The following is a 22,811-nucleotide window of genomic DNA, read 5'->3' as shown; positions in this document are numbered from 1 at the left end:
GGGATCAGGCCCTTGATGTCCTTGGTGGGATGTAGACAGTCCCCAGCAAGGGGTGTGGCTCCTGGAGAGGCACCTCTTCAGTCAAGGGCGAATCAGAATGAGCGCCTCAGTCCTGAAGGGGTGGGGCGGGGCGTCTGGGTGGTTCGGGCAGCACCCAGCACGCTGCACAGCGCCCAGTTCCTTCAGCGACCAGGAACAATTTCATTCATAATGAAAGAGCACAAATGTATTTTTAAATGTTATTTGCCTTAAAAGAAGATAGGAAGCATTGATGGTACACTAGGGTTGACCAAAAAGAACCTGAAAATCCAGAAGGCCGGCTGCAGTGGTGGCCCTGCGCGTTTCGGCCTCGGGGTGTGTGTGTGCATTCTCACGTCGGTGAGTGCGGCTGCCCTTGCTCTGTCGTCTTCAGGTGCTTTATCACACTGAGGTGGCCTACGACCCAGAAGGCATCCTTGGGACCATCAACTCCATTGTGATGGCATTTTTGGGAGTTCAGGTATTTCTTCATTTCATTAGGATACATTTTTCCAACAGTTTGTGATGACTGACTCATCATTAATTCAAAAACTATTTCATTACAATAAATGAGTGGAAGCATATCTTCTTCTGTGTATTACAGGTCTAATAAGTTCTGTTTATATTTGGCGGATTGTCACAACTAGAAGTAACTAAAATTCAGCACATTCAAATAATTAGGTATAATTCGTATATTCTCAAAAAAATTCTTATTATGTATATGGCTAATCGTAGCCGTGGCAGCCCAGCCGTTTCTGGGTAACAGACTTCCCTTGGGGGAGTGAGCAGTGTGTTTGGGTTCTGGTGATGATGGGAAGTCACTGGGCCGCTTGTCACATTTCTTTTGTGTACACTTTATGTGGTTTCAGGCTGTGCATATTCTATGTCAAAGGCAATACAGATTATTCTTGGTTTGTCTCATATGCAATTTTGTTAAAATTCTGGACAGTCTAGATTTTTCTTTTTAAAGTTCTCCTAATTGGTGTTTGAAACTATTATTTGCGGGGAGGTGAGAGAGGAAAAAAATGTGCACACTAATAGCACTCACTGTGACAATGAAAATATTCTATGTCTGTGCCGTCGTGTGGCTGCTGAGTACTTGAGATGTGGCTAGTATGACCGAGGAACTGAAGTTTTCGTTTTATTTCATTTTAATCACTTTCAGTTTAATTGTGAATAGTCACACGTGGCTAGTGGCTCCCGGATTGGACGGTGCAGGTCTAAAGCGTATGCATTCTGGTGATTAGGTCGTCTCTTTAGAAACACGGCCCTCACCGCTACAGCACTTCACAGTTTGGAGCGGGCGCTTGCGCTCATTCTCCGTGAGAGCCGCATGCCCTCTCGGGAGCCTGTGGGTGCAGCCCGGTGGGTGAGGGCGCAGCCCTGGCCGCCGCTCGGGCGGGGAGCCTGCACACGTCCCTTCAGCCCTCTCTGCGTCCGGAGCACCTGCCGCATAAAGGTGCTGAGAGGCTGGAAGAGTTAATGCGCGTAAAGTTCTAAGAACTGGCACATAGAAAACATTCACGCGTTTGAGCTATTATTACAAATTATTGTGAAGCTTTGATGTTTTCAGAAATTAATTCCTAATTTGGGGGGATTTTATGCAAAGTTCAGATTTTACTGTTTTAGACTGTTTCCCTGCCTGCAGTTCCGCCCCGTTCCTGTTCCTGCCCCCTTCTCCACTGCTGCCCGACTGGGCCATCTAGCAGGCCAGTCTGAGCTTGTCCCTTGTTACTTTTTTGGGACAAAAAAGTGGCTTTCCTTGCTCCCCATCCCCTATGGGAGAAAGCCTGTGCCTCGTGGGGAGACCTGCAAGCCTTCTGCCTGCCGCCTTGTCGCCCTGCCCCGCCCCCGGCCTCTCTGAATACTGGCGGCACCTCAGGGTGTTGTGCTGCTTCTCCGGATTTGATGTGCTTCTGGCCATGCTGTTCCATTCTGCCCACATGCTTGTCCTGCTTTGCACGCACACCCTCAACTTGACAGCACCTCTCTCCCCTGCACGGCGTCCCATGTGCCTCTGTCTTCTGGGCGAGAGCGGGGCCTGCTCTGTTCCTCTTGGTCCCCCGTGTCCGGCAGTGTGCCTGGCAGATGAGCCTGTGGAGGGATCAGGACAGTGGATGAATGTGAAAGAAGAACATACTTTAGGCGATTCTCCTGGGCATGTTGTGACTTCTTTTCTAGGCAGGAAGAATACTCTTGTATTACAAGGATCAGACCAAAGCCATCCTGCTCAGATTCACTGCCTGGAGTTGTTTTCTAGTAAGTAACCAGCGTTTCTCACTGAAATTCCTTTTCTTCACACTACATATTTAAAAGAAGTAAAATGTTTAGCAACTCTGGTATAGCAGCTGTCACCACGTCACAACAGGTGACATTCTTCCCTTGAATAACAGAGAGGAACCAATCTCTACACCTAAATTCTCAGGTTTATTTTCTTAGGAAAATGTCTTTATGAATAAGTCAGCGTTTGCCATCAAATGGCCAGGCAGGGGGGCATGAGCAGGCTCTGGGGGGGCCGCACCAGAAGGACCAGGCAAGCAATAGCAGGTTCCAGACCTCAGCCTCCAGACTGACAGGTGACAAGAGTTGTCAGGTGGGCTCTTCGCTTCCCTGGACCTGGCCTCGTGGTTCCTCTCAGGATTAGCTCCAGTTCCTCAAGTAGTTTACCTTCAACTCAGAGGAATGCCAGAGAGATATTTTTTGGAGAATATTTTTAGTTATACATCTTAAAAATGTTTTTCCAGTTAAAAGAATAAAATATAAGGCACAATTTTCAGCCCTCCCTAAGCAATTAAATAATCAACATTTTTCAGTTTTGAAACACAATTATTCTTTGAGATAGTAAAAAAACTAATACCCTTCTCCCCCCATTATAGGGGCTTACTTCTGTTGCTTTGACCAAAGTTTCCGAAAATGAAGGCTCTATTCCAATAAACAAAAATCTCTGGTAGGTATAGAGAACTGTCATTTTAATGCTGACGATTGGCCGTGCTCCAGGAGCCCTGAAACGCCCTGTTACCTCCTCCCAGGTCCATTTCCTACGTCACCACCCTGAGCTCCTTTGCCTTCTTCATCCTGCTCGTCCTGTACCCCACTGTGGATGTGAAGGGTCTGTGGACAGGGACCCCATTCTTTTACCCAGGCAAGTCACCCCTAACCCCAGTGATGAATGATGGTGACCTGGTGGGCTGGTCCAGAGACCAGCTGGGCATGTGCAGTGCTGGGGCCCTGAGCCTCAGCCCGGGGGCAGGTTTCCAAGACACGGGCTGAGGGAGAAAGCAGCAGGGGCCACGCTGTGGCAGGCCACGCAGGACGTCACTGGCCTGTTCCAAAGCAGTCCACCCATTTCATCTGTTTAGACTGTGGGATCATAAATGAGCTCTGCTTGTTTATTAGGCAATACCAAACTGTGGAGTATCAGAAATGATCCAGGGCATTCATCCTGTTTCTAACACTTCAGAAATGGGGCCAAACTTTCTTTCTCTTTTGTTTTTGGTGAGGAAGATTTGCCCTGATCTAACATCTATGCCAGTCTTCCTCTATTTTGTACATGGGTTGCCACCACAGCATGGCGGACAAGTGGTATAAGTCCACACCTGGGATCTGAACCCATGAACCCAGGCCGCCGAAGCAGAGCACACTGAACTTTTAACCACTATGCCACGAGGCCGGTCCCCCATACTTTCTTTCTTAATGTAAATGTGCTACCTTACAGATTATACATAAGAAATATTGAGACACCATCAAGAGATAAACAGAATGGCTCAGGTGTGGTTTTACCTGAAGACTCAATGGCTAGATGATTTCAATGACCTCAGCCTCTGATTGTACTGATAGCTACATTCTGTGGACCTCAAGTTTTCTGTCTAGAAAATATAAGTTAATAATTTTGGCTTTCCTTTCAGATTTAGTATTTAAGAACTACAGTTATGAGTATTTTCTAGTAATTTTTTGATATAGTTTACACTTAAGTATAAGTGTGGGCTTTCTGTTTTTTCACTGAAATAATGTCAAATTTCAAGACTTAAAGAGATGATCAGCTGTGACTCGGGCAAACGTGATCTGCGTCTCTCCTCAGGAATGAATTCTATCCTGGTGTATGTTGGCCATGAGGTGTTCGAGAGCTACTTCCCCTTCCAGTGGAAGCTGGGGGATGACCAGTCGCACAGAGAACACCTCACTCAGAACATAGTTGCCACCGCTCTCTGGGTGCTCATTGCCTACATTCTCTATAAAAAGAAGATCTTTTGGAAAATATGATAGCTCCAGCTGAAATGTGTTGCTGGCAGACTCTAGTGGGCCTGGGGAATTATTAAAGGGCACCATTAATGATAAAGACGACAGGATGCGGTATTTCCAGACTCCTGGAGTAGACGCGGAGGCCCCAAGGCTAGTTTCTGCCTGAACTCTGCCTGAATATCTGGGACTTAGAGATTTGGAATGTGGTTGTCTTTTTTTTTCATCTTCTATGTAAATGGATGTATCTAGAACTTCATTCTAAGGATTCTCGTTGAATTTTTCAAAAGGGAATTACCGTGGGCATTTTGCTTCTGTGATGGATAAAACAATTTGAGGTCTGATTCCTGTTGATCTTGTTTTCCTGCAAACTGCCTTTGCATGTGTGGACGTGCCAACCAAGAATGCCATCGTCGCTCGTGGGGCTGACTACAAAGCTTCTTGAGTGGGATGTGTGGTAATGTAGTCTAATATTTTTGGTTAAGTGCAGTTTAATATTTCAAGAAAGAGTAATTTCCTTGTCAGATCTGGAAGGCATTGGTGGGTCCAAAAAATGCCTTCCTATCAGAAGCCATTTTTTCTTTTTCTCCACTTAAAAAAAAAAGTTAAAATGTAGCTGTGTTATTTCCAGCCACTCTTGCTTATAGTTTTCTGCTTATGTCCCTCTCTGTCAATCACCTATCTTTCCATCTATCTGTCTCTCTTTGTGTCTTGATGGCAGCTGGGACTCAGGGACATGGCTGTGACGAGAGAAAAGCATGCTATCTTGCTCGTGGCTCCAGCTTTGCCATCCTTGCTGTTGTAAGATGCCAGGCGAGTCCCTCGGCCTGTCTGGGCCTCGATTTCCTCATCTGTGAGTAAGGGAGACAGTGATACCCTCTCAGGTCCTTTCCAACTCTTAGATTCAGTGAGGTGGGATAGATACATCAATGGTTTTTATGAAGTCCTTAGAAAAATAATTTTATTACAGAAAACTCTTCAAAATAAATGATAATGAAAAGTTTAAAAAACTCTCATTGGAGTAAGTCTTTTCAGAATGACCCTCCACAATGGAGGCAGTTTTCCTGCTCGGAATCACAGAACTGAAGACAGTTTCTCAGGAGCGAAGCCAGGAGAACACACCAAGAGAAACAGCACTTTTCATATGATGCGCCATCATACTGGTGAATTTTCCGTGAGAATTCCCTATTTAAGGAAGATGTGATGCTGGACTATACTTCAGAGCTGCTTTTCCAGGGTCAGATGGGCCCATCTCCACAATGCTTCGACTGTCGCCGCTGCACGGGCGACTTTCTGGTTGTGTTTCCAGCTTGGACCGCCAGCATGGACTCTCATCCCAACTCTAACTGCCCGCCGGACCCTCCACCTGGCTGTCCGCCAGCGTCCAGGCTCACCTCTTCCCAGATTCCAGCCTCTGCCTCTGGCTCTTCCTAGCTCTGTGAATGGATCATTCTCCGTCTCTAGGTGTAAAACTGCCGTTATCTGTCACCCACCTCACCTCCTCTGTCCCTTTCCCCCATCTAGTCATTGCCAGGTCTCACTTGTCTCCATCTTCCACCTGTAACTTCTCATTCTCATTGTCACTGTCCTATAGCTCCAGTCCAGACTCCTGTAATCATTTTTAAACTGGCTTCCTTCCCTCAGTCCCTCCTCTGTAAAGTCTCTATCCATTGCCACCAGATTGTTTTATAAAGCAGAGCTCAGATCAAATCACCTCTATGAAAACTTCCACAGAAGCTGAAACAGCTTTCCCAGCATATAAACCATCCTCAGTGGAGCCCAACACACCTCCCAGCTTCCTCTCCCCAGCCCCTCATGCCCCCTGCTTATCCAGCCGACCAGACTCCTCCCACTGTCACACAGCCAGTACCTCTTGCTTCTGACTTTGATTAGAGTTGTCCTGGATTACCTTTTCCTCTTAATTTTCTCCTATCTACATTTGACCTGTCACTTTAACCCCTACTTCTAAGGCACCTTCTCTAATCTTATTCTCATCCAAAAGTAGTATTTTCTCCCTCTGGGTTCTCATATCTTATTGGGATCAATCTCACGGCATTGTCGACTTCTGCCTTGTGTGATAGCTGTTTGTGAATATGTCTAACTTCCCATGCTAGACTGTGAGCTTGTTAAGTGCAAGAATTATGCCTTGTTCATCTGCATATTCTTTGTGGTGCAGAGTGCCTCACACATAGCAGGCACTAAATAAACATTTATTTAAAGCAAAGCAGTGGCGGTTGTTTGTATTTTTAATATCTAAGTGCTGACAAAATTCGCCTAACGTGTAGCGGACAGCCATCTTCGAGGAACTGCTGCCTCCCTTCTCTTGCAGTGAGGCGTTACGGACGTCACAGCGGTGTCATCCTGAGTCCCAGCACGTAAAGCGGCGTAGGGTCTCTCCAACTCACGATGAGTTATCCAGAAGCATTTCTCCAGTTGGGGAGCACGTCAGTTAGGATGTCTTGAAGGGTGGGAACAGGAAATCCTCATTCAGCTGGGTCATAAGGGGAAATCTCTCATGTAAGAGGCAGGCTGGCTCCAGCAAATTGCTCGCTCTCAGCCAGCTCCCTTCAGGGCTGTGAGATGGCTGCCGCGGTGACAGCCACTCAGCAAACGAGACACTGGAAGGAGAGGGTACACCCTCTGTGTGTGTTGTCATTTTTAGCCAGAAAACCCTTCCCAGAAGCTGTTCAATGGTGCTTCTCGTGACCTGCCAAAGCAGCAGTGAAAGGGAGCCTAGATTGACCAAGCGCAGGGCTGTCAGGATGCGACCACCTCCCTCCTTCGGGAGGGCGCGGTGTGTGCTGGAGCCAGTGGCAGTACGGGAAGTGGCCACAGGACGACAGCGAGAACTGATGGGACTGCAGCTGACACGGCGGGCTGCATCTCACAGGGACATTGCGCGGGGTCCTTAAGTAACAAAGCAGAGACACTCTTCTAGAGTAGGGATGTAATAATTCAACGTGGTTTATTCCTTTTTGTACTCAGATTCCTAATTCATATTTATAAGTTAATTGAATAAACTGCTGTCTTACACTTTACCTCTTTTCACTGGCCAATTTTATAAATGCACAATAATCCGGTTTGTATCAGGAGTATAAGCTTAAATGAGATGCTAAGATACTAGTTTTTATTTTTCCTTTAATGTAACTGTTTTCCAAATAAATGGGGAGACAAATGGACTTTGAGAAAATTTCTCAACATATCAAACTGCCTTAACAGCCTTTCAGGACGCGCTCTCTGTATCAGTTATAAGAAACAGGGCTAGCCCTTTAACAGTGCTAAACAGGGTGCCAGGACCCTGTAACAGCACGGCGTCTGGCATAATCCCAGCTTCTGAGGCTTCCAACGCATCTTTTAATTTTGAAATCAGGCGAGAAAACGCGCAGCCAGCATTTGTCTTCAGCTGCTCTCTGTGGTCTGTTTTCACCAGAGTGCAGTAAGCGGGCTGTCTTCCCTTGGAACCAGTGATTGTTAGGCCGTTTTCCTCCAGGCTACATGCATTTCCAAATTGAAAGTTGACGGAAGTGCTGGATGTTCCGTTATGTCACAAGATGCCTCCGACTTCATACCCCTTACCTAATGGCGTTGGTCCCTCAGAACACTGCGCAAACAAAAGGCCATTGTCTCGCAGGCTCTCCTCTGCAGAATTCCATCCCGCGCTGCGCAGCCAGCTGGCCCTCCCCGTGCAGCACTGGGCACACGGCTTCCCAGTGTACATTACCGTTTTGGGCTCTGGTGGAATTCTGTCCTCACTAGTGGGACTTTATAGAACTCAATTATTTTTCAGATTTTTCCCACCTTTCATGGCTAGTTGTTGATTCTTCTATTTTATTCTATTTGTAGTCATGCCCTTCCACTTCGATAAGCGACAGTTTTTCTTCTGATATTTGATTAAACTCTGAATGTCATTTGGCTTCGAAACTGGTACCTCCATCTATCCAAACCCTGTCTGTTTCAGCTCTGCCCAGGTGACGGCTTGTATCAGTTTAACAAATCACAGGTGACACCTGCCCTGCGTCAAAGACATCACAGCCAGACTCAGAGCGGGGAGGGCAGGCTTTCTAGTAATGTGACGGCAGTAGGGAAGAGGGCCCTGTGTGAGCCAGGGCTTCCTGACACACGGCAGGCTGTGCCAAGGGGGTTGGTCCATGCGATCAGGCCGCCCAGATCTGGCAGGAGACAGTGGTGCAGTTTGAAGCAAGGTACCCATGAAATGAGGCCCTTATCCTCCCTGGATGTTTGCATTTCAAAGAGACAACTCCTTGAAGAAACAGCTTGGTGGCAGTTTTACACCTCAAAGGGCAGAGGAGGAGTTCTAACTGCAAGCTTTCTTAAGTAACTGCTCCTACCGGGTTCAGGGACTGGCTGCTCACATCACGCTTCGGCTGGAACGAGAGTCAATTCTCCCGGCAGCGTGCAGCTTTCCCAGGCAGGCATTTTAAGGGCGGCTGGGGTCATCCAGGGACACACCTTAAGCTTTTGGAAGGAGTCTGGGGTCTGGTCAAGTCTCTCAGTGCAGGGGTTTGGATGGGTCCCAAAGTGCCAGTGGTCTGCAGTCCGGTTTCCATTTTCCTCTAGGGCCCTCCCCTGCAATTCTGCACACAGGAGTGGCACCACTAGATTTAAAAAAAAGATGACTGGTCCTTTTTTATATGGTGCCTGCACATTTGGGTATCAGAAAGGCTTGTTTTGATGTGTGCTGCCCCAAACACTATCTGAGGAAGTTGTTATAAAACCAAAAGGTAGGAGAGGGTTTACTCTGAAAGCTGTTGGGGGAGAACACACTCCACGATGCAAGCAACAGGACGGTGTGTCTATTTGCAATTGACTCTATGACAGACAGACACTTTCAAACTAGTGTTTAGAGCCAGTTGAAATACTTTCTGAGATCAGATGCCTATTAATTAACCTACTTTACTGATTCAATATATCTATCAACAGGGTCTTACATAGAAAAGACTTCTAATACTTTTTATGCAAAGTAACTGAACTTCTCAGCTCTTCCATTCTTTTTTTCCTTTCAAGTATGCTTTTTGGTGAGGAAAATTGGTCCTGAGCTAAAATCTGTTGCCAATCTTCCTCTTTTTCTCTTTCATCCCCAAAGTCCCCCAGTACATAGTTGTATATTTTTAGCTGTGAGTCCTTCTAGTTGTGGCATGTGGGATGCCGCCTCAGCATGGCCTGATGAGCAGTGCTGGGTCCACGCCCAGGATCTGAACCAGCGAAACTCTGGGCTGCAGATGCAGAGTGCACAAACTTAACTGCTCGGCCAGGGGGCCAGCCAACCAGCTCTTTCATTCTTAAATGGACCCTAGAAACACATCTGTTTGATGTTTACCTGATATATTTCAGGAACAGCAAAAGAAACACCCCTGACACTGGCCGCACTCAGATGTGCCAGCGCTTTTTCAAACAGCTCACGTGGAGTCACACTCAGTCTTCACGACAAGCTGCAGAGAGGAGCCATCATCCCTGCTTTCCAACGCCAAGCTGGAGGCACGGAGCGCCTAAGTTGTCCCCGGTACAGGGCAGGCAAAGGGCGGGCAGAGCCAGGGCTCAGCCAGGCTGGCACCGGGATGGGAGGCCCCGCCCCACTCCAGCCGGGGCTGTGGGCAGAGTCCGCCCCTGGCTCCTTCAGTGGAAGGCCGCTCAAGTTCATTTCAGCATAAAGGTTTTGGTATTAAAACTTGCGAATGAAACGCTCTACCATTACACTGATATGTCATATTTACCAAAGCCTAACTATGGAAAATAAAGTCTTCAGGTCATGGAAGGAATGTCTTTTTAAGTAAAGTGCACCCTTGTTCAGAAACTCATGAGAATTAAAATAAACTTTTAACAACCCCAAACTTAGCATAATTTTTATTTACAAAACAGGTTAATTCTTCTGTTTTACAAAAACTACAAAAAATGACAAAAATAGAAAATAGCTTCTCAGACTCTTGCGAACTACTTTTAGGCAACCAAGGAATTAGAACTCAGATGGTTTTCTTCTCTTTAAGAGTTGTTAACAGCAACATTTTTCACTGCTTGCTTGTCTTCCCCCAAAATTACATGGCTCAGAGCTGCCACCGGCAGAAAGGCCTCCGGTCAGGCCAGAGTCTGAAGGAGCAAGATCTTCTCGTTGACGCAGAATCTGTGCAGCACTGCCATCAGGTTCTCCCCACAGCGGGACACCTGGCGCTCCATGGCCAGGCGGAAGTCCTCCTTCACGCCCTTGGTGATGCCCCGTGTGACCGTGTGGTGCCTGAGGGCAGCGACAGGGAAACAGAGGGACACCTCCGTTAGCACGGCATCGCCGGCCGGGCTCTGGGGTAGGAATAAAGCTGCCTCAATCTATGTGTCAAAAAAGAAAAGTCCCGAGCAAACCGCCCCATTCCTTCTAGAAAGACTGAACGCTAGAGAGACATCTTTATCACTCAATAAAAGGCTACTGTAAACATCTAAATGTTTGGTAAAATGCCATCTGCTTTGCTTCTGAACTCCCGCAGCTCTGATGTTATGCGCCCCTGTGCCGACTCGTGCACAATTCAGTTATTTGGGGCCAACTCGGTACAGCCACACTGGCCACACAGCTGTGGCCAGTCAGGCCCGCCAACCGCAAAGGCAGCAGCAAGGGAGGAGGGAAACCACAATGAGCCTGCCACCAAACTGGGCTTGGGTCCAAGACCCTCGGGCCAGTGCTCCGTGACAGGCTCAGAAAGGCTCGGGACTGTGCACAGTGCCTGAGCACAACGCGCCCCCTCCCCAACCCCCGGACGGGCAGCTCCTCCAGGCGCTGAGCCCATCCAGACTCACGTCTGTCTGAGAAGCCGCAGGAGGAGGTGGGGGACCCAGAAGAGTCTGGCACAGGTGGGGGGAGAGAAGCAGAATCACTGGAGTGGTCAGCGGCCTGCAAAAGCCTAGTGAAGACCAGAGGTGGTCCTCAAGCTCAGGAGACCGGTATGTCTGTGGAAAGGTCAGTGGGGGCAAAGGCAAGGTCTCTAACTACAGCCCCAAAAGGTGTGCTTTAAAGAAGGAACTCCCAGAAAACTGAAGGCACCAAAACGAAGAAAGGAAAAGAAGAGTCTAGCAAAACTCAGTGGGTTGAGTGAAGAGGAAAGGAGTTGCAAGTGCTAGCACAGTGACCTGGGAACTGAGACAGACAGAAGCCACCTCCACTCCCGGCCCTCCTGCTTAGCTTCCCTCAGACACAGTGACAAGGATTAAGATGAGATCTTTATGAATTGGCCAAAATAAAACTGTTGAAACCACTCTAAAATGTTTCTGTTTTTTAAAACTTGTATTATCAGATAAAATAACAGAAGTCATAACGTTGCAATGCAACAGAAGAAAAACCCCCAAGCTTTGCTAGACTAGTAAAGATACTCCAGGACACCCTTCCGTGCCCACGGACATCTCAGAGCACTGCGCAGGGAGGCGGCAGCGCCGAGGAGAAAAGGCACAGCTCTCGGTGGGCGTTTCTGGTCAAGTCCATGGTTAGCTCAGTAAGGGGACACAGTGTCAGCGAGGCCAAGGCTGAGGCCCACTGGGAGCAGACACAGACTTTTTTATGCAGCCCCAGAAACGGCTCTTCTGGGTCCCAGACGGCAACCCCAAACAGGAGCCAGCCCTCTGACCAACCGAAAGAGACCGATATCTGCAGAGAGTAAGCTAAAGGGCACCGACGGCCCAGAGCCACATCTCCCCTCAGGATGAGGGAAGCGTAAGGATGCTGGGTCCCGCCGGCAGCGCTCAGCGGTGCTGTCTCCGCACACAGGAGCTGCACGGCTCAGCTATACTTCTGTCAGAGCCTCTGCCCACCCCCCGCCCCGTGAGCTTGGAGGAAGAGAGAATTAGTTAGCTTTTGTGGTTTAAGAACAGGATAAATCAGCTAATAAAAGTGGCGCTCCAGCCTAACAAATATTTCAGTTCAGAGGGTGGGGTCTAAAAAGACAGTATCAGGGACAGGAAAACCCTGTGCTAACGCATGTCTGGACCAAAACCCCAGCACTGGTCCCTAACAGGAAAGCCCAAGAACAAAAATCTGCTTAAAATAAGTCTCAGCATCCTTAAACATTTATGACCGAATGCCTTATGTTTTATCAAAAGAGAATCACAATTTAGTGCCTAATCTAATGTGAAATTAATCTAAGACAGTTTTATACAACTTTTTTTTTCCAGATCCATAATGATTTTTAAATCAAACACAAAAACACTGGCAACTTATGGAAAAAATAAGAAATGTTACAATATTACAACCAGATGGTTTGCCAAGGAATGCAGAACAAATTAAAAAAATAAATAAAGCATGAAAAAGAGCACTGAGAACAAAGAGCTGAAAACCATGGGCAGGAAACGTGACAAACAGCACACTATGAGCAGGTGTTTTCCACTTGGTACCTGTCAGCAGTCTGTATGCTGGGCTGAAGCACAGGTAAGAATTCCTGCGGCAGTAACCCCATGGGAGGGCTAGAAGGCCTTTAAAACAGCAAACAGCAGCATTCAAACACCCACACCGACTCCCCCTGCACTGCAAAAACAACACTCTGGAGACAGTGCTCGAGACGGGGCGGACCGTCCCGAGGCCTCCAGCCTCCACAAGCCGGCCCCTGCCGCAGCTCCGGGGCAGGACGGCGGAAGCCAGCGAGCACGGCTCCCAGCACGTCCAGAGGCAGCGTGGTTCCTGGTCCCTGAGCTCAGCCCACTTGAGATTTGGTTAAAAAGCAACCACTGAGGAAGAGGACGATGAGATGCAACTGATGGCCATGGGGAGAGGGGTTACATTTGAGAAGAGACGGTTCAAATCCAGCCTCCTTCACTCTCCCCACTATGCCCAGCCAAGCCAGAAATAAACCTTGACTTTGTAACCATCTTTGACAGGAACAAAGCCCCAGATTGAAGGAGCCCTTCCGAGAGGACGAGAGGGGCTGGTAATGTCTCTGATAAAGAAAGGCTGAGTTTAAATTTTAAAAAATATTGAGAAAAGAAACAGATGGGGGAGAAAAGAGTCTGGGACTCACGGCTTTGCAGAATTCTGTAACAACAAAGATTGAGTACATTAGCTGGGTAATTACTTCACAGAACATCATTACCCACTCTATTCAGAGCAGACATGGAACACTGTTTTCCATTTTCAACCAGTCTAATGCAACTAAGATACTGCAAATATCAGCATAAAAATATTTCTCTATTTTCAGATACATAAGAGCAAAATGTTTACGTAACGAATAGCGAGCTTACCCCTCCGCTGGTCAGGCCCCAGTGCCCTCAGTGTTGGTACCATACCTGCTCGCATCCGAGAGGCCACAACTAGGACAGACTCACAATCTTACCCAAGGGCAGGGCTGTGCACTGCTCACAACATCTCTGCCTTTCACAGGAGGGGCCACCCAGAAGGTCTGCAGTGGCTTCAGAGAACTTGTTTGGAACCCAAAGGGAAAAGGAATATAGATAGTTTTACACAGATTCTAACCATACCTCGATTAGCAAGAGCGTTCCGGCTTACGCAGCATGCTTCCCCGCTGCAGTGAGGCATAAGAAACCGAACTGCAGCTTTCAGACGAGCTCTGAGACTCACACAGTGAGCACGGGGGAATTCCTACAGGCTCAGCTCACGAGGGAACAGTCCCTATTCCTGCTTCCAAACAGACGGAACAGCAGTTCCCTAAGAGGCTTAATGGTCTTCTACAGGGAGTCAGAAGAAATTACGGCTCTAGTGACCATGGTGGGAGTATGAGATTATCCCTCCAAAGCCATCAGAAATGCCTGCTCTGTATCTCTGCCCTTACAGTGTTATCACCGGGGTGTTCCATGCCCCCTTGCTTTCATCCCTTGTCCTAGGGGTTGTCTGCATGTACCCATGTCACTATTCAGCTCAATAAAAAAGGGCTAAAGAAGAAACTTCAGTATAATGAAGTTTGAGATTCAACTGTTGATTTTCTTTTTTTCCCCTCAGGAAGATTGGCCCTGAGCTAATATCTGTGCCCATCTTCCTCTATTTCACATGTGAGATGCCTGCCACAGCATGGCTTCATAAGTGGTATATAGGTCCATGCCTGGGATCTGAACCTGCGAACCCCAGGCCCCTGATGCAGAGTGTGCAAATTTAACTGCTAAGCCACCAGGCCAGCCCCTCAATTGTTAATTATTATTTATTTATTTTTTTTTTTTGAGGAAGATTAGCCCTGACCTAACATCCACCACCAATCCTCCTCTTTTTGCTGAGGAAGACTGGCCCTGAGCTAACATCTGTGCCCATCTTCCTCTACTTTATATGTGGGATGCCTACCACAGCATGGCCTGATAAGCAGTGCCATGTCTGCAACCAGGATCTGAACCAGCGAACCCCAGGCCACTGATGCAGAATGTGGGCACTTAAGTGCTGTGCCACCGGGCCGGCCCCTCAGTTGTTGATTTTTTGACAATCCATTCTCTCCCATTTCCACAAATGGTTGTGTGTTACTGAAGTAAAAGGAGGACCACTGTAGGGTTAATCCTAAGTGAATGGGGTTATTCTACTAAGGCTGTCTCTATATTAGAATTTGTATGGTGAATGTTAATGGAATTAACTAAAAAGCTATTAAAGGTATGTTTGTATATCCAGCCTCAAAACCTAGAAATCACAACACAAAAGGGGTTACCTAGGCTCTCATATCAAAAAGTAATGTTTATTCTCAAACCCTGTTAAGAATATTTTGAAGATGCAATTATTTTTCCTGTGGTTTTCACTAAGTGTCTTAGGGGAGTAAGTGGCGATGGGAAGATGAGCATGTGCAGTCCATCTTGCCTAAGCAACCTAACGTAGAAAGGTCTTGTCTTGTGTTTTCATAAAAGAGCATTTGTTCTTTTATTTTAAATATTTAGAATGTTTAATAACATTTACAAGATGAAAGACAAGAACCCCACTTTATCTTCCTCTTCTTTAGAATGGATTCCACCAGCAAATTCTTGATAGGACATAAGTCACGTTTGCTATGCACCAAATTACTGAGGTTATACAAGAGAATGAGCCTCTCTTACTTCCCTCTCTCAACATTTCCAAGACTCTGCAAAGACAGAACAAGTTGTGGATTTTTGCTTTCAACAACTGAAAACTCATTCATCTCACAACTGACAGAAAAAGGAAAATGTTTTCAGCCTTAGCAACAGTCTCTTCTCGCTCAGGGTTGTCTCTTGCGTGACTTACATTGACTTACAGACACACTGAATATGCAGGACACAGAGGAGGCAGTGTGAAAATAAAACTACACGTGGCATTTACAGCACAAAGGATCTATCCTCCAAACTACAGTGAGTACTGAAGGGCAGAAGCAAGACTGTCAGCTGTTTAAAAACCACCAGTAGTCACTAACTTCATCCGGGTGTGGGAGTGCATGCCTGAGACCAAGGGCCCGGCCTCATCGCCAGGGCAGGTGTGCTACTTCTCTCCGTGCTGTGTCAGCAACGGGGACTGCTTAGGAGCGCTTCCACCAAATACAGACAGCCAACGACAGTTCCTGAACGAAGTCTGCAGCTTCCTAATGAATTCTCCTAACCTGGCACAACCTTGATTACACATGGCTTTTCTTAATTAAAAGCACTCTACGTCTAATAAGAAACTTACTGAATCAGTCTGTAAATTTTGGAAAGGAAAAGGTACCATGATTGAGACTTTACCTAGTGAAAAAGTATCAAAAGTGACAGAAATACTCCAATTTAAACAATGTTTTAAGAGAGACAGTTAAGGAAATGCCAAGTTTTTCAAAAGGTACCCAGAATCAAATCTACTTTCAAAACAGAGACCAGGTTTGGATGCCTTTCTATTCAATGTTTGAAGGTAGAGAAATTTACAAGCATTCCTACGAGCACACAGAAGCTGAGCACTGGGCGCGGAAGAGCGAAAGAAAGCACGCTTACTTGATCAGCATCCCTTGATTGGGCAGTAACTCCAGATGAATCTTCCCACCTTCCTGAGTTCGTAAGTAGGCGAATTCCTCCAGCATATCAATATCTGCAGGCCAGATTCAGGTTAACCTCATGTGAAAACCAGGTGCCCGCTCTCTCTGAAGAGGAAACAGGCTCGCAGCGATCGGGGAACTGGCCCACGGCCAGCCCCCTAACTGCAGAGTCAGTACTGGAACCCAGGTCTGTCTGACTCCAAAATGAATGATTCCTATACCAACCAAGCCATCTCACAAAGACAAGCATGTTTTTCATATAGCTGAAAATTAAGCAGAGTCTATGTGGGCATAAGAGCAAAATCTTTTGTCTTCTTAATAAGAAATGAAACTGGCACTGGGGGTGTCGCATCCCCCCAAAAGGCTAAGAACTATTGCTGTAGGCACTTGGACAAGGATATCAGATTCCTTGCAACTCAAAATACTATATTAAGCTAAGCAAAGAATAAATACCAAACTGACGTGTAACCTTCGGTTCCAGGTGGCCTCTCCCTAACAGACAGTATGAAATACCACACTCCCCATCGCTGAAGGCAACTGCTGGCTTGGGCAGCATCTTTTGTGAGTACTCGGCAACAGCTGTGACAGGTATGGCATGGTGCACTAACAACTGATGCCAGGGGACAGTCAATGCCCAGGAGGCCCTCTTCTGATAGACAAAGATCAATGAACTATTACATTCTATGGCCAAACCAGCCTCTCTGGGCCTGTCAGGAAGATGCAGGCTATTACTTTGGGCATCTTGGGTACCTTCCTAGAAGTTGCTGGAAGTGGAAAACGGAACAGGGTTGGTGATATTCCTGATTTCCTGCATTACCTCTTTCCAGTCTTTTATGACTTTCACAAGACCAAGTGCCACAGTCACAGTTTTAATCACCATTCTTTCTTTTATCCCCCTAAATAGCGAAAACCACTATTTCTACCCAGAATGCTTCATTCCTTTTAGTACAATGCATTCGTTCTTAAAAAAAAAAATCAGAACTTCTTATGCTTAAGTAAGAAAAAGGATACTTGTAACATAATTGAAAAAATTCTCATATTGGAAGTTTCCTTGTTGGCAAATCTTATTGACGGCTTTCAAGAAAAGATTCTCTCCCCGTGGCCACTCTTGCTGAAGCAATACGATCACGTGCCCCAGGGCCATGTCATCCCTGCTGTCCGTGAAAGCTCTGAGCTGTAAGAGAAGGATTCATGCAGACACAGAAGGAAGAGGAAATCACGGAGTAATCTAAACACACCAAACATCACTCTTAAAAACACGCTGCTAGTGAAAATGTGGGACAAAGGTCCTCAGAGGGAGAAGGGCACGGAGCAGCAAGCGAACTTGCCCTGCAAACATCCCAACTGCTTCCTGGGGGTGGGGGGCTAACCAGGGAGGCCTCGGTTCCCCCGTGCTGGGACTGGGGTCACTGGAAGTGTGTTCGTCTGAGCATCTTGATGGGAGCTGGACGTGCAGGCTGGGCCTGAGGCTGTGAATCTGGGAATAAGGGCGAGAGAAAGCACAGTGGTTCTCTGTAACAGAGAGAAGAATCTGGGGAATTCTCTTAAGGAAACAGTCGGGAGTGGAGGGTGGGTAAGAAGCCAGCGAGGAGAGAGGGGTTTGAGAACACGGCACTGGGGTGAAAGAAAGGCAGTGAGTAGCCAGGAAGGAAGCAGGAGTGTGAACTGGAGAAACGGCCAAAGGACCTTTTGTTTTAAATATGCAGCTAGGCCTAAAATCACACTTCAAACCGTTTCTATCGCCCCAAGCGATTCTGATGATGAGTTGTGTGTGGGAATTACTGCGCTGATGTGGAGACCCAACCCTGCTGCTCTCCTGCTCAGACCCTGAGGAGACAGTCAAGCCTGTCGACTCGAAGGCTCTACTCGGCCTGCAGCCAAGGGCCTGGCTTCTTCCCAAAGTCCCGAAACTCCCCCAGCTCTGCTGTTCATCCTAAAGCCCACCACATCTTCATGATGATAAACTCACCACCCCTCTATGAACCCAACAGAACGTGTATGCCCTTCTTCGGTGGCTAATATATTGACTTGTATATTAATTTGTAAAATTACTGACCATGCCACAAGCAAGGTTATTTGCGTATTCTCCACCAGTATCTGCAGACTTTTCGAGGATGGGGATCGCTCCCTACTCCGCTCTGCCTAGTGCAGAGATTTATAAACATTTCTCAATTCCTAGGCCATGTGCTTTCCTCACTGTACCAACCTGCACGCACTGTCAAAGGACTAAACTAACATCCATTCTCAAGCCTCTCTATTCAAGCTGTTCCAGAGCATCAGAACAACAGTCCAAATTAAATTTCTTTCACGCTGATCAACTTGACGCTTACCTTAAAACAAGCTAACATCAAATGCAGGCAGTACGGCATGAGAGCCTTGCTGGTACAAGGCAGAAGCTTCAGATCCGAACCTAACAAAAGCCCACAATATGCTCATTATTATAAAGAAAACAGTTTCGAAAAGCAAACGTCTAAGATGCTTTACTTAAAAAAAAAAGCAACAGTCATGATTTCAAACATAGCTAAACCATAATTATATGTGGTGATGGTGAAATTGTTTTTTGAATGGTCTCTGGATTTATCAATCTTCTTTCCAAAACTTGCTTAAATACTTATTATAAAACATTTCAAATATATAAACAATTACCTACACAGAATATTACAAACGCCAGTGTGCTTACCACTCAGCTTTATGAAATGTTAACGTTTGCTTTAATTTTTAAAGATTTTAATATAAAGTATCACAAATTTAGCTGAAGTCTCTTGTGTACCTTTTCCAATCCCAATTTCTTCCTCCCTCCCTAGAGGTAACCATTGTTCTGAATGTGGTGCTTTTCATTCCCTTTTATATTACCTACTTTTAACACAGAAATTTGTATCACGAACAGAGGAATGCCTAATACATAAACGGTGTCATATTGTATATATCCTTCTGAAAGCTGCATTTTTGAGACTAACATCTGTAGCTCTAGTCCATTGATTTTCAATGTTACATAGCATCCTGTTGTTTACATATACCACAATTGATCTAGCCATTCTTTTATGGTAGACATTGAGATTTCCAATTTTTCAATACTACAAACACTTCTGAAATAAACATTCTTAGATATATTTTCTTGTGCACTTGTGGAAAAAACTTTAGGTAATGATTTTTCAAACCAAGACCTTAATCCTTTCCTTTATGATGTGTGCTCTTTACATCCTAAATCCTTCTCTACCCCAAGGGCAAGAAAGGAATACACTTTTTACAGGGGGTCCTGTACACACACACTTACATGTTTATATATCTAAAACGAAGGGTTCATGAAATAAAATTTACCCTTTTTACTGGAGATGCACTCATTTTGACAATATTATTATAGTCTATCTCATTAGAAAGAAAAATTTCTGGTTGAAATTCATTTCCCAGTGGGGGAGGACCCAAATTTGACAATCACCGATCCAGAGGGACAGAACCTGGAGATGAGATGTTCAACTTGGTCCTGCCAGACTGATCTCCAAAGTGACTGGAGGAATCTGTACAGCTTCCAGAAGCACGTGGGCAACGTGTCTTCACATCCTGACAGTCAGCACCTCCCCTCTTCAACCTTTGCATTCTGATGTATGTGAAATTGTAGCTTATGGTTTTAATCTAAATTTCCCAAATTACTAACAGGTTGAGAATCATTTCAAATAGTTTCTGACCATTTGGATTTCTGCTTCTGCTTCTTGTTCATATTTTTCTATGGGGGGGGTTAGTCATTTGTTTCTTACTGGTTTGAAGGAACTCTTTGAAAATCCTGGATATTACGTTTTTGTTGATTATACATGCTAGACAATTTTTTTGTAGTCTGTGGCTTATCTCTTCACTTTGATCATAATATCTTGTTGCTATTTTAATTTTAATGTGATCAGATTCACCAATCTTTTCCTTTATGTTGTGTGCTCTTTGTAGGCTAAATCCCTCTCTAATTGAAAGGCACAAAGATCTTCTAAAAGTTTAAACGGTTTAGTTTTCATATTTAAATCTTAAAATTTAAAAGATTTTTGTATGAATGAAGGAGTGATCTCATTTCTATTGGTATTGTTTTTCCATTTGGATTATCAATTGTCCCAGTACCACTTACAGGATAAATTCACTCTTCCCCATTGAATTATAATGCCACCTGTTTCTCTATTCTGTTCCACTGGTCAATCCCTATACCAATAGTATGCTTTCTTAATTAGCGTAGCTTTAAAATAAGTCTTGGGGCCGGCCCCACGGCTGAGTGGTTAAGTTTGTGCGCTCTGCTTCAGCGGCCCAGGGTTTCACTGGTTCGGATCCTGGGCGCGGACCTGGTGCTGCTCATCGGGCCATGCTGAGGTGGTGTGCCACATAGCACAACTAGAAGGACCCACAACTAGAACACACCACTATGTACTGGGGGGCTTTGGGGAGAAGAAAAAATAAAAAAGAACTAAAATCTTTTAAAAAACCCCCATATATTCTAATTGTTTAAAAAGAAAAAAAATAAGTCTTCATGTCAGCTAGGCCAAGTCTTACCCACCAGACCTATTTCTGTTCCACAGAGATAAGTTTGAAGGGGTCTGGGCTTATCTTTTTTTGTTAAACCTTTTGTTATTGAAAATTTCCAACATATACAAAGCAAACTCAATAGTATGATCAACTCCCATGAAGCTCAAAGAGCTTCTGTAATTGTCAAAACTGTCATGCTTTTGTCTTCTGGAAAGTTTTTAGTATTCTAAGACATCTACCTGCTACCAGTTGCAAAGATATTTTTTCTAAAAAGTGTTATTTTAGCTTTTCCATTTAGTCTCCACTCCACCTCAGGTTACTTTTTGTGCGTACTGAGAGGCAGGGGTTGAGGACCCCTCTTTTTTCTCCAAGGGAGTCCCTTTGCTCTAGCACCTTTGTTGAAAAGGCTTTCCACGCTCCACTAAATTACTCTGGTGCCTTCATTTAAAGTCACTGGATCATATTTGTGTGGGTCCATTTCTGAATTTCCCATTCTTATGCCAATACTGTCTGGATAACTGTAGCTTTATAGCAAGTCTTGCTATCAGGTAGGGTAAGTTGTCCAATTTTGTTTGTCTTTTTCAAAACTATTTATTTCCATATAAACTGCAGAATCAACTTGTCAATTCTCCTGAAAGAAGAGTCTGCTGGGATTTTGACTGGGATTGCACTGCCTCTACAGAGACATTTGGGGAGAACTGGTACCCTAACAATACTGAGTCTTCCGATCTACAAACATGATTTTGCACCTTTCATTGAATTTACCCCTAAGTATTTTATGTTTTCTGATGTTATTTTATTTAGAGACTCCTTAGGCTTGTCCAGGGAGTCAAACACGTAGCTATGGATAAAGACAGTGGTAACTGAATGAAGACACTATTTTTCAGCCTCTCTCTCTGGTTCTTGCCTGCCGTGTTGGCCAGAATCTGCAGCGTGCTGAAGTGAAGTGGTGTGAGCAGACATCCCTGCACAGGTGCCCACCTGGGGAGGCATTCAGTATTTCATGGTTAAGCATGATATTGAGGTAGTTTCCTTCCATTTCTAGTTTGCTAAGATTTGTTTAAATCATGAACGATAAATGCGGATGTGATTGAATTCTGTCTGCATCTATGGAGACAATCATATGATTTTTTCCGCTGTAATCTGTTTATGTGGTGAATTACAGCGACTGACGTGCCCATGTTAACCTACCTCTGCATTCCTGGTGTACTTGGCCACGTGTATCATCCTTCTTATCTATTGCTGGATTCGAGTCACTAGCATTTCAGTAAGGATTCTGGCATCTATACTCATGACAGATACTGGCCTTTAATGTTCTTTTCTCGTAATGCTCTTACTTGATTTTGCTCTCAGGGTTGTGCTGGCCTTAAACACTGAATTGGGAAGTGTTCCCTCCTCATTTTCTCAAAAAGTGTGTGCAGGCTTGGTGTTATCTCTTCCTAAATGCTTGATAGAATTCACAAGTGAAGCCATTTGGACCTGGAGTTTTCTTTGTGCGAAGGTTTTTGATAATAAATTTAATGTCTTTGATAGATACAGCAACATTCAGATTTTTTGTTTCATTTTGTGTCAGTTTTGCTAAGTTGTTTTTTCAAGGAATTTTTCCATTTCATCTAAATTGTTGAATTTATTGGCATAAAGTTATTCATCACTTATTCTCTTAATGTCCTTTTGATTTCAGTCGGATCTGTAGTGACACTCCCTCTTCCATTCTTGATATTGGTAATTTGTGTTCACTTTCTTCCTCATCAATCTTGTTAGGGGTTTATCAATTTTTTTTTCAAAAAACAATTTTGGGCTTTATTAACTTTCTCTCTTTCGTTTTCTATTTCACTGATTCCTGCTGTTATCATTATTACTTCCTGTCTTCTACTTTCTTTGAGTTTAATTTCTTATCTTTTTCTAACTTCTACAGTGGAAACTTAAACAGTGACAGTGTGTCCTTCTTCCTTTCTTATGTGAGCGTTACAACCCAATTTATGCAGTTTTCAAGCAATGTGCAATGGGAGGTGAGGCTCGAAACAGCCCAAGAGGGAGATGCTAAGAGATACTTCTTAACTAATCATCTACAAGTTTTCCTAGAACTGGTAAAGACAGAAAAAGGAGTTCCCTGATACTCTTCACAGAGACGAGCTCAGGAGGTGA

The 22,811-nt window shown here is 45.2% G+C and overlaps 2 protein-coding genes across 7 annotated transcripts in view; one reads left to right on the top strand and one right to left on the bottom strand.

Annotated features, from left to right (window-relative positions):
• HGSNAT (heparan-alpha-glucosaminide N-acetyltransferase) overlaps positions 1-6,478 on the top strand; it is a 34,342-nt gene extending 27,864 nt beyond the window's left edge. The window contains exons 14-18 of the mRNA XM_044750997.2: positions 413-499; positions 2,200-2,277; positions 2,895-2,965; positions 3,048-3,160; positions 4,097-6,478. Of these exons, the coding sequence (XP_044606932.2) occupies positions 413-499; positions 2,200-2,277; positions 2,895-2,965; positions 3,048-3,160; positions 4,097-4,278 (531 nt within the window). The 3' untranslated portion in view covers positions 4,279-6,478. The remainder of the gene's footprint in view (positions 1-412; positions 500-2,199; positions 2,278-2,894; positions 2,966-3,047; positions 3,161-4,096) is intronic.
• A 3,623-nt stretch (positions 6,479-10,101) lies between these two features.
• INTS10 (integrator complex subunit 10) overlaps positions 10,102-22,811 on the bottom strand; it is a 29,983-nt gene continuing 17,273 nt past the window's right edge. For 2 of the 6 annotated variants that reach the window (XM_044750786.2, XM_044750789.2), the window contains exons 14-18: positions 18,503-18,582; positions 17,184-17,346; positions 16,132-16,225; positions 12,637-12,714; positions 10,102-10,501 (exon numbers count right to left, since the gene is read on the bottom strand). In XM_044750786.2, the coding sequence (XP_044606721.1) occupies positions 10,345-10,501; positions 12,637-12,714; positions 16,132-16,225; positions 17,184-17,346; positions 18,503-18,582 (572 nt within the window). In that variant the 3' untranslated portion in view covers positions 10,102-10,344. Of the gene's footprint in view, positions 10,502-12,636; positions 12,715-15,011; positions 15,282-16,131; positions 16,226-17,183; positions 17,347-18,502; positions 18,583-22,811 lie in introns of those variants that run through there. The other 4 variants (XM_044750787.2, XM_070499986.1, XM_044750788.2 and 1 more) reach the window with 2 other exon arrangements.

This window comes from Equus asinus, chromosome 27 (assembly GCF_041296235.1).
Source record: "Equus asinus isolate D_3611 breed Donkey chromosome 27, EquAss-T2T_v2, whole genome shotgun sequence".
NCBI lineage: Eukaryota > Metazoa > Chordata > Mammalia > Perissodactyla > Equidae > Equus > Equus asinus.
Note: the sequence above shows the minus strand (reverse complement) of the source record. Positions and strands in the feature narration are given on the sequence as shown.